Below are 18187 nucleotides of genomic sequence, written 5' to 3'. Positions count from 1 at the left end.
TTATTTTAACAAAGAAATAACCTTATCAATTTATATCAAATGTGATTGTATCCAGGATTTTAGAAACATGAGTCCCTCTGAAACAACCATCTACATATTTGGATTTTACACATTTTATTAGCTCTCACCACATGACTCAAACTCTGCTGGAGGAATGCAGCACTGCATCTCATTTATTGTATGTTAATTAATCACACGTGTGCATTGTGCACATGATGCATCTGTAATATTATGTGTGAAATTGATGTTTTCACAGATGAATTTTGCATATGTGAAAAGGTGCTCTCCATGTGGAATATGTTTCACATGACAGGATAAATTGTGCTTTTTTTGTGAGGCTAAATACACAATGTGAAGTCTAAAAATACTGAAATCAGCATATATACTGCCTACCATATGTGCTGTAAGGTTTTATTCCTACTAGGTAGTTACTCCTACATTAAAGACCCACAAATTCCAAAAAGAAAATACAGATCTATTTTTACTGTTATGGGTGAAATAATACAGACACGTGCAATCAATGCACACAATATGTTGATTCAACTCTGTCATGATACTGCCCGGCTGTAGCTTGTGCTGTAATGAATGTGAGGGGTTCATGTTATTTTGTCCAACCCCTGCTCATTTTACTCAACTTTAATTAAAATGTATTTTTATAGCACTTTTCATACAAACGTGCAAGACAACAATAAAACTATAAAATGTTAAAGAATCAATAAATAAAAGACAATAAAATATACACCAAGGAAAAAGTTGTAAAAACAACTATTATAACATTACTCTCATTTAAAAGGCTGGCTGCAACATAAAATAAAACAAAATATCTGATAACTACAACTGACTTTAATGCAAAACCACCACTAGATGGCTATGTTATACTCTTTAAACTCAAACACCTTCCTTCAGAGCTTCCCCTAACAATATTATAACTCAAAATGTCTCATTTCTATCATCTGCTGTACTGCAATCACTAATTATAACTTTCCCCCTGTTAACTTCCCTTTTAAATCAACATAAACAAAGCGTGTTCTCCTGGGAAATGTAGTCCGCTAACAAACGTTTCAAACCACATACTGTCTGAGCAAAGCTCCCCGGAAGAACTACATTACCCATCATGCAACCAGGCCGCCGTACAGCCCGCTAAGCCGTGCAGCTACACTTTCTTTCGTGAAGTGTTGGTTAAACTTTTTAATTATCGCAAAGAAGAATAAGACACACCTGTGTGTGTTTGCAGCAATATGTCTGAATATGTGACATTTCAGCACGGAAAGTCTCGGTTCGACCAGGTACTTTTTAAAGTATTTTTTACTTTAAATTGTAATACGATTAAAGTTTCATATGTGCACTTCAAGCACCAGGCAGCACTCGACGTTTTACATGTTTAAGCTCATATTTGTGATATTAAGTCGTTTATCTCGACGTTAACGTTTACATAATTGACTGTAAAAGCCTTAATAAATCTTAATTAATCGGCTAACTTAGTAACACTGTCAGCATGTCAACATTAGCATTAATAGTGTTTACTAGTTTGTGGAATTGATGCCCGAGAAAAGACAATATATTCATTTAAAAACAAGAAATTAAACTTTGTATAACTAGCATAACGTGCCCTTTTGTCTGTATTTACGTTTCTTGGTAAACTAAGTTCACAAATAAAGTTGACCTTTGAACGCAGCACGAGGAGTGCAGCCATCATTAAAGTTATTAAATGCACCAAACATTAGCTCGAAAGCTAAACTGATGGCTAACAATGTTACTAGCTAACATCAAAGCTAACAATGTGTGACCCTAAATACTATTGGTCAAAATGGAGTAATGCAGCCATCATTAATGTTATTAAAGACACCAAAAATACACAAAATTAAACAAAAATGTAGCTAAACTGATGGCTAACAATTTAACTAGCTAACAGTATGTTTTGATTCAGAATCATCTTTATTGGTCACTTAAATAGTTACACATTTGAGATACTTGGTGGAAGAAGTATTCAGATCTTAAGTCCTGCATTGAAGTATTACTTTAGGAAAATTACATCAAAATATACTTTTAATTACAAAACGTACCTTATGCATGATGGCTTATTTCAAAATATATTTAATTTTACGAGTCATTTGTTGTATTTTATACTGAAAGCAGCAGAAAGGCTTTAATATGTTTATTTATCACAAGTAATATTATTGCGATATTCAACCACGTTATTGCAAATTACATATTTTCCTCATATCGATGAAAGCACTAAAATCAGACCAAAAATAATGTACATGAAAAAATCAACAATATCACTTTTCAAATACTACAAATACTTTAGTAACAATATTTCCAATGGCAAGTTAAGGTCTCCGTGTAACACCAATGAGGCTGCTATTTCGGCTCAAACGGGCAATAATTAATTTAAAAAGATTTTAAAAAACAATTCCCCCACGTCGTGTTTTTACCAACCATCCATATGTTCAGGAAGTCTCGAGGCGCAGCACAGAGTCAGATACCAGACTTTCATCCAAATTAGCAGTTAGTGTAATTAAACTGAAGTTAGGGAGGGATGGGGGCCTCTCAACGCTGCGTGGTGCTGTACCTCCAGAATTATTCCTTATGCTCAAATGACCGAAAGGTTTTCCTGGCACATTCATTATTATAGAAATTAATTGCAAATGGTGTGAGTTCATTGGAGTCCCTAAAAGATGCAGACAGGAAACAGTTTGTCGAAGGGGATTAATGAGGAGGCTCCACCTGGTGTGTTAAAACAGCTGGCACGCTGTAATATCTGTTTACTGGGCGACAGCTGGAATCTCTCGATCAGATGTGGCTCCTTGTATTTCACCAACTTATTTTACCTGAAGATGAAAAGTACGATGATCCGGAAGTGATTACAAATTGAAAACGCTTGAAAGTTGCTCTCTAACATCTTATATTTAGGTGGTGGTGAGATTAAACTAAATGTATGTTTAAATTGACTTTTTAAATGAAATGAATGTTTGTATGATGTTTCTTCTTCTTCTCTCAGAACACATTCTTTGGTCGGTTTAGGCACTTCCTGGATGTGATTGACCCCAGCACGCTTTTCGTTTCAGAGGTACACAAACCTAATTATTTATTATGAAATACAAATACAAAGTGACAAAGCTACGAGAAATAAACTGAATAATATAATTTCAAAATACGACTGAGAACTACAAAATAACAAAACTACAAACGAGCTATAAAATGATTCTCAGGCTTTTGAAGAGATTGAAGAGAAATATAAATTACTTCCCTGTGTTCCCTTGAATTGTTGAAGAAAGCGTTTTTTTTCCACGGAACAGCAAAACTTTATCAAAACGTGCGTTTACAATCTCTTTAAACGCAGTTTCAACGACGTCAATTCATCAAGAATTGTCTCCATGTTTTGATCCTTTGTTCACCGAGGAGGCCGGAGAGTAAAACACGGCACGGGGGAGTAATTGATATACAAACGATCATTGTGGGGGCAAAGCATTTCTTTAATCGAGATAAAACTCTTGCACAATAACGTCACGTGAATCAACACAGAGGAACATTTACTGAGGAGAAACAAAAGGACGAAAACCTCAAAGGCACCAAATCTGACCTGATGATTAGTTCTTAATTAATGTCTTTGACCTTGTTTTAAAAAGACTCATTCATTCACATACTCAGGGATTCTCTAGGACCTTTTTGGCTACCGGCTCTCCTCTAAATGCTGGTCTGACCTGCTCGTCGTGACATTTCTCCGGGTCTTTGTTGGGTTTTGGTAATTCTGTTCATGGAGTCATCAGTGCTCTGGTGCTCTGGGTAATGAAGCTGTTAGCGGGCTCTTTGGTGACAGTAATAGCAGCAGTAGCTCCTGGGATGTGATGAGGTGTGGACATATGGGGCAGCTGTGAGGGGTGGAGAGTGTGTACGTATGCTCACACACACACACACACACACGGACACACACACACACATCTTGCACCCTGCTGGGCCAGGCGTAGCCTCAACTTGCCCCTAATGACGAGAGTGGAACAAGGATGGACGTGATTTTGCATCCATTCGCACACACACATGACCTCACAGAAGAAAGTGCACACCTAACACTATGGCACACAAATGCAGACACACACACACACACACACACACACACACACACACACACACACACACACACAGGCAAGCTCATTAGAACAAATTGGGCCACATGACCTTGTATTTTGCTCAGCATTAGACGATGATCACGCCACAGAAAGCTGCTCATTACTCTTTAGGAAACTCATTTGTCAACTGAAAATCAGCCTGAGAGTTTTAGTGAAGCACAATTATCTTAAGCATTGAGCCGTGTGGCTTAAAGAGCGGAATATAAAAACGCATCTCTAAGCTGGCTAAGACTCTGCAGGAGAGGCCGTCCCCACATTTTACTGACTTTTTATTTATGTGTTCAAATCAGAAACGTCTGCAGGAGTCTGTGGAGCTGCTCGACCGCTTCAAACAGGGAGCGCTGCCTCCAGGTGTGACAGACGCTCAGGTAAAGACACACGTTCAGGGTGTGTAGATCCACAGTACGGTAAAAGAGCATGTGCCACTTCGGCTACGGTCGCCCTTTAACTCTAATATAAGGATGCCTTAGAAAAAAGTTAGTTGCACAAACTCACCATCAGGATTTCTTTAGGGTGTAACTGTTCACATGTGTGTGTGACAGTAACCGTGTATATATATGTATATGTATGTATATATATATGTATATATGTATGGTTAGCTGTTGTCAGGGCTGGTATTTATGTTATGTAACATACTTCTCGAGGGTAACATTAAGAAAATACTATTTCAAAGAGAATTAACTGACCTGTAGAAACACTTGAGACTGTTCAGTACCTAAAATGTGAAGTTACTTTCTCATTAATTGTATTTGTTATTTGTCTCTTCAGCTTTGGCAAGCTCAGAAAATAAAGCAGGTAAGATACACACACACACACACACACACACACACACAATATGTAAACAGCCACAGCTTTACTTTCACAGCCGTAAAAGTAACGCATCAAAGATCAAAACATTTGACATGTAACAACATGCAACACAATTTGCTTGTACATAAAAATAACATCATAATAAAACAGGTGCAGAATATTCCAGTGCCGAAGCATACAAGACGCACACATGCATACACACCCTCACACACACATAGGTGCTCAGGTGAGATATACATATCACTTCTACGTTAGATATACATACGCATATACACATACTTTAATGTGCAATGCTATTTACAATAAATACAGTTTGTGAACAAAGATCTCGACGCTTTTTCAGAAAGTTTCCCAATATCCACAGACACACATTAAAGGATCTGAAGACGTGCTGTTTTTGTATTGCTTTTAAACAAGAAGATGATATCTGTTTCTGAGCTGCTGTTCCCACTAGAGGGGGAGTTCCCAGTTAGGAACTAATTATTCCGATTATTCCGACACCCCATGAATGCAGCACAAATGCCCTATATCTCTCAGTATTAACCCAAGTGAAAAACAATGAGTGTGTCCGCCTCGTGATGTGGATCTGCTCCAAAATGTAAGGTGTTCTTCCCTGGCCCGTGATATACCCTTCCACCAAGTCTCATGAAAGTGAGGCCAGTAGGTTTTCTGTCATCAGACAAACGGAGCCGAAATAATAAGTAAGAATCCTGTGTTGCTCTCAGCCACTTGCTGTCTGTTTAGTGTGATTCTAACACTTTGTTGTTCTGTAGTTTCGCTGTATTTAAGGTGTTATTAACTAGTTTCCAATTAACTTAAAACTTTCCTTCATTTCTGAACCCCACAGCAAAACTCTCCTCCTCACTCAATCAACCCGTCCTCATTATTCTAATCATCACGCTCTTATTACAGGCCATCATCCACCCTGACACGGGGGAGAAGATCCTCATGCCCTTTCGGATGTCAGGTACAGTAGCTTGGTGTGGAAGCCCCGGGGGAAGTGGGATCGAGGGGCTTGTTATGTGGTCCAACATGGAGGCGTCGTTCAGCCTGTCTTCACGGCTCCACGGCTCCACGGGGCCCTTCAGGTTGTCTCAGGCCTGAAGAAGGTCACACTCAGCTGGGCACTGATTAAAACTTCTCTCCCACGGTGACGGAGAAGTTCTCGAGCTTCTCTGAAGAAGCAAACACAAGTATCGGGGGTCGGGGACATCGGCGATTTAATATGTTAAAACCAAGATGTCAGACAAACGGGAATAATCTGCAGCATCATATTCCTCAGCTCTCTGCAGACTAACACACTTTCTAAACTTTTTAAAATCATTTTTCTGCCATAATATCTTTTGAAAAGCGTGCTTCTGCATTTCTAATGTTAGGAATCCATCTCTAAACCAATGTTGTCATCATGCAACAGTTGAATAATAATACGGCGGCTTTGTAGTTGCATTGAACCGTGTTTTTGATAAATTGCGCTGACGATTTAGTGAGAAACACGGATTTCTTTTGCACAAATTATTGTTTTTCCCCGTCATACGTTCAACATGGAAGCTGGCTTCACACTTCACACCGCAATCGTGAAATTATATTATAAAATTTGGTTTATCGGACTTACATTTACATTTTTATATTGAACTTATTATAGTACATTTATTTTAGGAACTATGCATAACAGATATATTTTAAATTAACATTTAAATTAAAATCCAAGGTGCCCACTGCAACCTCAAACTAAAAGCCAACAGTTTTGAGTGTAAGCTTGAACAAGTGATGACATTCTTTTAACTCTTTTAACAGGTTTTATCCCGTTTGGCACACCAGTGGTAAGACCTTTCTGCAGACATCTCAGTCATCACGTTGTTTGTAATCAATCTAAAATGTAATGTGAACGTTTATCAGACTCGTAGCTGTTTTTATAAAAGGGTTTTGTCTTTGTGCAGGTTGTTGGACTCCTTCTCCCAAATCAAACATTGGTATCAAACCATCTTCTGGCAGGTAAATATTTACTTCTTGACCTGAAAAAATCAGACTATATAACTAATAAACAAATTTATATTAGCTCTTTTAATTAAAGACAAAACACTAATCAACATTTCAAAACAATAGCAACATAATTAGCATTCTGAAAATAATGCCACACGAAAAAGGAATGGATTAATAAAGATGCAATGATGATAATAATAATAATAATATAATAATAACAATAATAATAATAGTAATAATAATAACAATAATAATAATAGTAATAATAATAACAATAATAGTACTAATAATAACAATAATAACAACAATAACAATAACACTAATAATAACAATAATAACAACAATAATTATAACAATAATAATAACACTAATAATAATAGTAATAATAATAATAACAGTAATAATAATAACAATAATACTAATAATACAATAATAATAGTAATACTAATATAACATAATAATAACAATAACAGAACAATAATAATAACAGTAATAATAATAATAATAACAATAATAATAGTAATAATAACAATAATAGTAATAATAATAACACTAATAACAACAATAATAATAACACTAATAATAACAATAATAATAACAATAATAACAACAACAACAATAATAATAACACTAATAATAGTAATAATAATAACAACAATAATAATAATAATAATAACAATAATACTAATAATAACAACAATAATAATAATAACAACAACAATAATAATAACACTAATAACAACAATAATAATAATAATAACACTAATAATAGTAATAACAATAATAATAATAACACTAATAATAATAATAATAATAATAATAATAAGATTTAGAAGTTTCAAGTTGTAGGGCTTTTGGAGAAGCTGTTTCTTAATTCATTTAAAGAAACTAATATAAATACTGCTGGTGTGTGAGACGCTCTAAACCTTCATCTCATTTATACAATAAAATAAAAACGTGAATCACGTACCAGCTCGTTCCAGAACTATTGACTGCTCCATTCAATGTTTGTGAAATGTTTTCTCCTTTGCGGTTTTGTTTTGCACTTCCGGGCCACCGTAGTATCGGCACATTGACTAACGATGACCTGACTTCCTCTTCATTCTTCCTCCTCTCTTTGACAGTGGTTGAACCAGAGTCACAACGCCTGTGTGAACTACAGCAACCGCAACGCCTCCAAAGTACTGTATCCGTGAAGTGTCCATTCAGTCTTTACTATATTTACAAAGCTGCATAAAATACTTTTCATATTGTACTCTCACTTGTTTTCCACTTCAGCCCGCTCCAGGTTCCAAATTCTTCCAGGGATACCTCGGAGCGGTGACCAGCGCCGTCTCCATTGCTGTGAGTTCGCATGATGCCTCTGCTCTAACTGAACTGTGAGGATTGTTATTGATCCTTTACGTCCTTTAAACCAGAGCACAACAATAACTCACCAGAGTTTAGTCAACTGGAGGCTTCTTTCTGTGTCAACGTCTGTAAAACCTTTTAGAGGGATTTCTCTGCAGACTTTTTTGTCAGTTACTAAATATTTCAATAGTTTTGACAGGAAAACACCAGCCATCACAATACCCTCATCAGTTGAACCTCTTTTCTTACCTTTTATAAGAAGTTTTATAAAAGTGTAACACACGTTCACACACACCTGCCCTTTAGCGTGGACACTGGGCTCAAACCGAGCCAATTACTGATCCCGCTGGGCGCTCATCCGGCTGCTGCCCTCAGGCTTTACGGCCGCAAACAAGCTCAGAAGAAAATCGCGGGGGGGCAGGAGCTCGCCAATTAAACGTCCGCTCTGGTGACGCCCCTCTCCCCCCTGGCTTGGGGGAGCCGGAGGCTGAAGTGGCGTGCTGGTGTGTTGTCTGCAGCCCTCCAGTGTGTTAGAACACAGCAGTGCGTTCAGTGGTTTGTGCACAAGTCATCAGAATTCTATCGAAATCTCAATATGGTTTAATATTTGATCACATGTAGAGATATCGTTATACACACGCATATTAACTCTAAACTATAGTCCAGTGTGTGTGTGTGTGTGTGTGTGTGTGTGTGTGTGTGTGTGTGTGTGTGTGTGTGTGTGTGTGTGTGTGTGTGTTTTTCAAATATCAGTCAAAAATAATCGCGATTAGTTTTATTCCCCGACTCATTCAGCGCTGCGTTCATCCAGTCGTACCATCGGTGACACTTTATTTTCAGCGCACTTCTGCGTGTGTCGCTGTCTGATCGTCTGCTTCTTGTGCGTCTTGTTTCCCTTCAGGTCGGGTTGAACGTGTTGATCCAGAAAGCCAGGCGCTTCAGCCCAACCACCAGGCTCCTGGTGCAGAGGTTCATTCCCTTCCCAGCGGTGGGTAAGTTCAGAGCTTAGTGAAACGCTTCACGGGGGATCAGCCCAGTTCTCAAAGAACAAGTTCTTTAATCAGATATAAACATATCAAACCGACCGGCTCTCATGTCCCATCATCGTCTTTGTGTTTAGAGTTTCACCATGAAATGTTATTAACACAGTTCCTCCGGGTACAGAATGATTCTTAACATTAACACATGCACCTTTTTAAAACTGTTTAAAGCTGCGTGAGATCCGAACACGTTTCTGTTCCTCGCGGTGCGGCTTCCTCTCTGCGGCGTCGGAGACGTGTTCGCTCGCTCCGTCACACGTGTGCGGAGCCACAAAGCTGGTTTTCATGCCGCTCTCCCACAAACACCCCGGGGTATAGACCAGTGTCCCAGAATGCTGCTGGCTCATAATTAAATTGTTTCCCCCCCCCTTTCTTATCATGGCGGCTCTTTTTAATTAAATCAACAGGTTTCTGCAGCGCAGCCTTTGCCTGGTAATTGGCTGCTTGTTAGAACTCTGCTGCCGCAAACAAATTGGATAATTACCCCTAAAGTGGCGTCTATGGCGAGGCCTCATTTACCTGATTTATGTTTGTTCATTGTTGTTGCTGCTGTCGTTACGGCTGGCCCATATATAAGGTAATTAAAATGGCTAATTGAAGCGAGCGAAAGTAAAGTGCTGTTTGAATTTTCACCCGCTTCATTTTGTTTGCTTACTTAAGGCTAGATTTATTTGTAATAACCCAATCAAGCAGCAACCTGCCATTCCATTAGATTATGAAGACTTTACCTGCCGGCAGAAACGTATGAGGATTATTAATTCGCCGTCTTTTTTGAAAATATTTATCATTATTTAATTATTATTAATTATCAAGTAATTACGGGGAAAGTTGCAGTGCCACGAGTGCACCACTAGTTATTAGATGACAATTAGAATGTACATAAATGTAATTATTTCAAATAATTACGAATTACAGCCACATATTTCAGCATTGAGCTGTGCAGGCGTAATAATCGATTTAATAATTACTTTGATGTCTTTTTTATTAATTTAGTTACAAACGCTTTTTTGAAAATGTTATCTGTTCGCTGTATTTTTTGTTATTCTTTGCCAAATCCCCTGCTATCTGTCCCCGTATTAATTGGTCTGGATAATAAAAATCCCTTGTAGGTAAAAAGAGCTATTTGCTCAGTCAATTGAATTCCCCTCACAGAGCGCCCTGCGCCCCGCGCCCCGCAGCCCCGAGTGAAGATAACGCTGAACGCTGTTGTCTTAAATTAAAAAGGCCCGCGGCGCCACCACTAAACTCTCTAAAATGAGTTTTTCTTATTCCTATTAGAGTCAAGGAGAAAGGTCCGTCTGCATTAACATACATTTGTGTTCATCTTGGCTTTCCTGAATACATCGCAGGGTAACAACTCGGCTGTTTGTCGACCTGTCGGTCACCTCGGTCACGGTACACACACACACACACACACACACACACACACACATCTCGTGATGCTTTCCCACATCCTCACCATCCTACCTCAGGACCCTTGAGCAAGGCACCGAGCCTCTTCCTGCTCCTTCGGCGCTGCACAGGCTTCCTGCTACACCCCCGCCAGACAACTGACAATTTGCTAATTTGTGAACTAATAAAATGTCAAATTCCTCGAGGTGTTACACTTCACTTTCATTTTCAAAAACATTCTCGCCTCCCTACAGCGAGTGCAAACGTCTGCAACGTGGTCCTCATGAGACACTCGGAGCTGTCGGAGGGCATCAGCGTGCTCGACGACAACGGGAACGTGGTGGGGACGTCAAAAGTGGCTGCCAGGCGTGTATGTTGCTCTCCATCTAATTTATCTTTGTTTACTGTTAGTGACTGTTTGTGAATGCAGTATAGTGCCAACTGTAGCTGAGGTATTTAAAGAGTTCTTTCTGTGGCAGGCGCTTGTAGAGACGGCTCTCACCAGAGTGGTCCTGCCCGTGCCCATCCTCATTCTCCCTCCCATCATGATGGCTGCACTGGAAAAGTAAGAGACGCCATTCATTTAATCCCTCATGAATTAGTCATTTCTCTCAAACTTAAGGAGCTTTTTTGGCTTCTAAGAGATACAGGATGCCCATTTCTATAATGCATTATAAACATACTTATAATCTGCTTATAGTACTGTATAATTATAGTTAAAAGCACTCATAATGCACATTATAAAGCATTTTATAATGACTTGTAAGGCTAAGTATCAGAATACTTTCTATACATAAGTATTACAACTAAGTCCCTTCGTTGTAATACATAATAATCTTTTTATAATGCATTATAACAGTGATTAACATGCATTATAACATTTATTATAATGCATGTTAATGGGTGCTCATGGTTTGCTATAAGTAAAGTGAATAGAACATCATTAAATCTATGCAAGATCAACACAAAACGTTGTAACATTATGTTTTTCAGCCTTTGTGATCATTGTTTTTACATAACTTTATTATCAACGCATAGAAATGAGTACAGCGCTCAGGTGTGCCGCTTTGAATGTTGCTGCCGCAAGGAATTGTGGGACAGCATTGTCTCCTTTGGTAAAGGATGGTTCAGTGTTTCCTTTGCTAAAGGAGACATTGAAGCTTCATTCTTTAGAGAGAGAGCCTCATCATGGCTGCCACTTATTACTGAAGTCATTACTTATCGCTCAGTGAGGAAGATTGTTCGACCGCAGCCAAGAATTAGTTGTTTCAATCTGTGTAAAGAATTGAACTGTAATGAAAGTGGTGTTCTGATATAAAACAAGTTGGATTAATAAAATGCAAATGAATAACAGAAGTGTCCGAGTCAGTCGCTGCTCAGTCATTGAACCTCTTCCACCACTGAGACGCAGCGTTGTGTGATTTGACTGTAATGAAGTCTTAATGATGCAATGTGTTTATACGGACGTCCTGTGATCGATGGCCTGACTGTGCCTGCGGTGTGTCGAGGAATGCAGCCGTCTTTGTAGATCCTTGACAGCACTTGTCCCGACCGCTGCGAGCAGGCGGGCTCAGGCGGCGGGGGCCGGCTGCCCAGGTGTGTTTGGGATTCCTGGCATCTGCTTGACTGAACGGGAAGAGAGAGAGGGAGTGTAGAGAGAGGGAGCAGGGGGCTGGGACGTGCACTGTGGTTGCAGGTGAGTCTTGCACAGCTATCCTCCATGTCAGCTCGCCTTCACTGGCTCTCAATGGAGCGAGAACAAGGGGACAGAGACGGCTCCCTGCGCGGCCCCTCCATGATGGATTACACTGCTGAGAGCAGATTTAGGGCAGTGACAGCAGGTTCTGTCCGCTAGCTGTGAGAGGCGACAGGCACATACGTGTATTCAGAACTTGTATTAAGCTGCATCTACCTGCACTGAGAACCCTTTGGGGCCGAGCTCACACTCAGTTCAGCCAACAGGGATCAGACCTGGTCTCATGTTCATGGACGTACAGTAGGCTCTGTGACGTCACCTGTTGGTTTGTGGACTCTCTTTAGACGCCTGGAGTTTGGTGTTTTGCCCGTCGCTGTCTTGTTGTAATTGCAGCCAGAAGTGACACGAGAGGATGTTCAACCGAACAGTGTACAGTGTGCAGTGTACAGTGTACAGTGTACAGTGTGCAGTGTACAGTGTGCAGTGTACAGTGGTGGCAGTGTACAGTGTGCAGTGTACAGTGTACAGTGTACAGTGTGCAGTGTACAGTGTACAGTGTGCAGTGTACAGTGTTGCAGTGTACAGTGTGCAGTGTACAGTGTGCAGTGTACAGTGTAGTGTACAGTGTGCAGTGTACAGTGTACAGTGTTGCAGTGTACAGTGTGCAGTGTACAGTGTGCAGTGTACAGTGTACAGTGTACAGTGTTGCAGTGTCGCAGTGTCGCAGTGCGTGCAGCTAATTGGATTGTTGTCAGTGGCATTGTTTTACGGATATTCTGTGTTCACATGGTGCAAATATGTTTTAATACACGTCTAATATCTTAATTATACATTTCTCTTGTGTTGTTCTTTCACATAACTAGGACTAAAGAAGTGTAAAAACAAACTAGGCTGTGTTAAATTATTCCAAAGGGACATACATGACATGAGGGGGTCTCTGGTATATTCTCTATCTTGTAAGGGGTCTTTGACAGAAAAACAATTAAGAACCTCTGGCATAGTGTTGTTTCTGTGTTTGGCACAACACAAGTCAGCAGGGATATTGTATTAATTGGTCTTCTCGAGGCGACAGGGAGTCACGCTGTCAGAGGTTCATGTAAACAGTCGAAGGAAAGGGTAAGACCTCACCCACTACATGGCCACTCTCCAGGTTAGTCCGTGCATGTATGTGCAGCAAGTCATTCATTTAGGATAATATCAGGTTTTGTCACCTGATTTAATGGTTTAAAAACTTGTGCCCAAATCTTTCTTTGTCACTCTCGTACCTCACAACTTTTCTGTGTGTGTGTGTGTGTGTGTGTGTGTGTGTGTGTGTGTGTGTGTGTGTGTGTGTGTGTGTGTGTGTGTGTGTGTGTGTGTGTGTAGCCTAATTAAACCATGGAAGCCATATGTGTTAATGAGCTCCCTCATTAGGCGGTAGCTCTCCTCGTTAGGAGGAGAGGCGTCGCCGGTGGAGGAGAGATGGAGCGGCTCTTTCTCAAGCTCCTGCTGAGTTCACTGTCCCGCACACAAGAGGGGATTATCCTACGGAGGGCAGCGAGGAGCAAAGACAAATATGGGCGAGACGAGAACATATATTTCTGGATATGGGTCTTTAAACGTCCTTAAAGTCTGTTTTTGTTCAAACGGATTAAATGCAGCTCCTGTAATTGATGTTTTTTGAGCTTTAAATAACACGACAAAGAAAATGACTAGAATTCTAAACCAATTATAATAAAACCTTTAAACATGGATTTAATGGATTTGAATAGTTTTTAAATAGTTACTAAAGTTGGTTGTTCAGTCAAACTTTAAGGGAGAAATGCTGTTTTAAAGATGGTGCTTCCATATAAACAAAACACTTTAAATATAAAATAATAAATACTAATTAAATATGAATATATTAATATAAATGTTATAATAAATAAATAAATCCTGAATTTCCCTACAGTGATTAATAAAGGTTTATGTACGTACGTGCCGTCTGTCTAACTGTAGATGATGTAAAGAAGACATTAAGGGTTGTGTGTCCGACTATCTGCTAAAAATCATCTCTCGCAAAACTCCTCAATCAAACCTGAACTTTGATTTTGACGTTGAAGGTTGATATTTCTTCATTTTGGCTTAAATGGCGGCCATTGTTTTCCTGGATTCGTCACTTCCTGTCATAGTTTCTGACTAAACCTGAAATTTTGGCAAATAGGACAAATTGCCGAGTTAACTCTCGTTCTGTAACATTGTAAAATGTTTGGTATCTGCAGTATAAATTGGATTCCACTGCTGTCTCTTTACCGTGTCCTGTATTTGTTATTGTGTCTTGTGTAAATAAAGTTTTTCTTTCTCCTCCGTGTCCCACCAGGCTCCCTCTCCTGCAGAGACGGCCGAGGCTCGTCCTGCCCGTCCACAGTCTGGTGTGCCTCGCCGCCTTCGGCCTGGCTCTGCCTCTCGCCATCAGCCTCTTCCCGCAGATGTCACAGGTACGTCGTCCCACAAAGTCTCTCCTCCCACATACAACAGATCACGTAATTAAAGCGTCTTTCAACACCGCTTTGTCTAAAGTTCATCTATCAACCTCTTTTGTGACTTTTCTTTCTTCTTCTGTCCGTTTTATATTGATTTAATATTTAATATTTGTATTTGTAAGGCACATGAACAATATAAGGTTCAACCCGTATTTTGTTAAACAATTTGACTCAGAATAATAATTGACACCAAGAGTTCCTCCCGTTGTGTTTGGTCTCTGCTTCTTTCAGTCCTCGCTGTATTAAATCTCCTCTTTGCTCATGTCGGCCTTGACTGATGTTGATGACCGGCGTCTCCTGACCTCTTTATGCTTCCCCATTGAGCTGTACAGAGGCTCTCCCCTAATGAGGCGTAGCCCCTCTGTCCCCTCTGAGACGTAACCTGCTCTCTGATCTGCAGAGTCTCCATCGCCTTCAGGCTGAGGTCTAACTTGAGCCTCATTGCCTCAGTATGTGTCGTTTTGTTTTTCACTCCCATCTCTCTCTTTGTCTCCTCTCTGCCAAATGACTTTCTGACACAAGCCAAGCAGCTCTGGCTTTAAAATGTTTAGGATTTAATTACCAGTGGAAATATCTCAGACAGCCATATGGCAGAAAGAACTCCAGACATATGTGCCGCTAACAGTCCTGTGAAGCGCTGCCTCCCTGTTTTTCTCTCGAGTCCTTTTTGCACTTTCGCAAAGAAAAAACCCTCTAAATAAGCAACATGAGTGCCGTGCTCCCCTGGACCCCCTGCCTACTCCATTTGTCCCACTTCCCCATTTCACACCTACCAAGATGTCTGATTAGGATTCTGCCTCCAACTCCAACAGCCATCTGTCGCCGCTTCAAATATTAGGAGATGCGATCCTCACATTAGACTCTCATCTGCCAAAGTGTCTCTTGTTGCACATTAGCAGTAAATACCGAACATTTAGAGTTATTTAAAGTTATTTAGTTGGAAATGAAACGGTTGCAAACCTCCTCGTAGATGATTATGGGATGCATCTGCACACGCAGTACGTTTTGCATTTTATATCGGCTCGTGACGCGTGTTTCTATTCGCACTGTTGACCTTTTTGTTCTGCTTTGATTCCCACAGATCGGTGTGAATGAGCTGGAGCCGGAGATCGCCATGGCAACAGATTGTAAAATTGTGACGTACAATAAAGGCCTGTGAGTGATCCGTACCGGCGCCGCAACACGGGTTAGAAATAAAGACGCTGCCAGAGAATGAGAAATGGTAAAAAAAGAGTTGGCTGCGTTATCCAGCGAGAAGTTAACATATGTTTGCAGAGAGAACACACGTTGTTTACGCCAAGACTATATTTAACGGGCACATCGTGACGCACTGTGATGAAGAAGTGTGTGCACATTACCCTCAACATAATACCAGATAACTCAGGCACTGCCGTGTCTTTTCTAAAGCCTGGTTCTGTTCCTGTAAACATGCAAATAAAGTTTAATTTGAACGAACGAGGAGAAACAGGTGGATTAGGCCAAAAGTAGATAAGATTTCAGAAAGATGTATATTAAATGATTGAATTATGTTTGCTTTAACTTATTATAAAACAAGATCAATTAAATGTTTATTTTTTGTATTAATCTGAATCAAGTATCAAACGCATGTGATGGAGTAAAAGGTGGAGTGTCGTGGAGCAGGAGTATGACGTAGCTGTGCACCACGGGCAGCCGGACGCCACGACCTGATAGCAGCTCTGGATTGTAAACGTAAATACTGTGAATGACTGAAATGTATAATTGTTTGTTTATAATTTAATGAAAGAGTTCCCGACGCTCTCATGCGACCCCGTTCTATATAAATGAAACTGATGTGATGGTTTGATCGTCGACGACTTAATATTGCACCAAAAATAATCAAATATTAGCGAAAAATAAACAATTGTGTGGATCAGAACAAAGTTTTTGTGTTTTATCTGAGTAATCATCTTGCAGCTCGTTGATCTCACGACCCCGTGAAGGGGCCCCGACCCTCATGTTGGGAACCTCTGATTTTAATGGATGTAGAAATTCAGACAAATTGAAATGTAGATTTTGTTATAACATTTGAAACGTTCTTTTAAACTAACTGTGTGTTAAGTTTGGAAACAATATGTCCTTTGAGATCATCCAATGACGCGATGTTTATATATATATAAAGTAACTTTAAATCCCAGTATCAGCTTTAAATACACAAATATGAACATCACAGTATGGATATCTTAAAGTTTAAAATGAATTGTTAAAATGCTGCTTTGTGTTTGATTTATATAAAGTTTCTGTCTTCAAGTTTGATCTTTTGTCATGATCTGTGATGGCGAGGGAACGCAGCGCGGTGACGAGCAGCCACACGCCGGATCAGAGGAGGGTGAGACCAAAACAAACGTCCTGCAGGTTCTTTTATTATTATTCCGCTTGATTTGGTTCTGCCTGAAGTATTTCTCTTATAACTTTGAATAATAATCCAAAGTGAGTTCAGCTTTAATACCAACACATAAGAACATAAGAAATGATGTTTAACTTTATCTTTGATCTGATCTCTTGCACACTTTAGTTTCATTAGTTTAGTGTCAAATGAGGTCATTTAAGTAATAATGCTGCAAATAAACATGTAGTCAAACAGAAGTTATCAACACAGTTCTGCAGCACCAGCAGCAGGGATGCATGCCCCCCCCCCCCCCCCCCTCTCTCTGGAGAGACTCTTGTTTTTGGCGGTGTCTCCCTGAACTCTCCTCTCTGCTGACTCAGGTGACAGGAGACGCAGCGTTTAGGGAGACGAGCGTGATTTCCCCCCTTAATTGTTTTCCTAACAGACAAATAGGAAGTGCAGCTCTCGTTAATCGCGCTGACCTTTTACCTAACGGAGGTGTGAGTGGCCTTAAGCACACCTGCTCCACAAGAAGACGCTTCCAGAGTGTCTGCTGGGTACAATCCACCTTTGATGGTGTTTAGGGATCTCTTACTCTGTATGTGCACCTGCAGTGAGTATAGGATGTCCTGGGAACTCAAAACAAGGCCCCTTGTGCAGATGTTTGTAAAAAACAAAGGTGAGACTGCTGCCGTGTATCTTACCCCCTCGCCTCCCCCCTGCTCCTCGCTGCCTCTCCGTTTCTTCGCTTACAAAACAAGACATCAGGGTCAGGCGTCGGGGCTCCTCTCTGAAGCCTCGGCGTCATTAGGACGAGATTCCTTCCGTTTCTTTTGACAGGTGATTACTGAGGCGGTTTGGTGAAAGAGCTGCTGCACAATAGTGACTACTTTCCCTCGTCTTCTTTTTCAGAGGTTGCAGCCTGTGGATGGGAATTACTTTTG

General features: G+C 40.1%; 1 protein-coding gene across 1 annotated transcript; it reads left to right on the top strand.

Annotated features, from left to right (window-relative positions):
* The first annotated feature begins 1106 nt into the window (after positions 1 to 1106).
* Positions 1107 to 16812, top strand: sfxn5a (sideroflexin 5a). Its single transcript, XM_029459929.1, is given in 15 exon segments — positions 1107 to 1286; positions 3002 to 3070; positions 4418 to 4495; positions 4896 to 4922; positions 5850 to 5904; positions 6732 to 6757; positions 6875 to 6913; positions 6915 to 6929; positions 8042 to 8098; positions 8196 to 8261; positions 9169 to 9259; positions 10954 to 11069; positions 11179 to 11264; positions 14734 to 14851; positions 15978 to 16812. Coding segments are annotated over 15 exon segments (969 nt in total). The 5' UTR covers positions 1107 to 1238; the 3' UTR covers positions 16056 to 16812.
* Positions 16813 to 18187: the final 1375 nt, after the last annotated feature.

This window comes from Cottoperca gobio, chromosome 22, assembly GCF_900634415.1.
Source record: "Cottoperca gobio chromosome 22, fCotGob3.1, whole genome shotgun sequence".
In the NCBI taxonomy this organism is placed as follows: domain Eukaryota; kingdom Metazoa; phylum Chordata; class Actinopteri; order Perciformes; family Bovichtidae; genus Cottoperca; species Cottoperca gobio.
The sequence above is the reverse complement of the archived record's forward strand: the minus strand, read 5'-3'. Positions and strand labels throughout refer to the sequence as shown.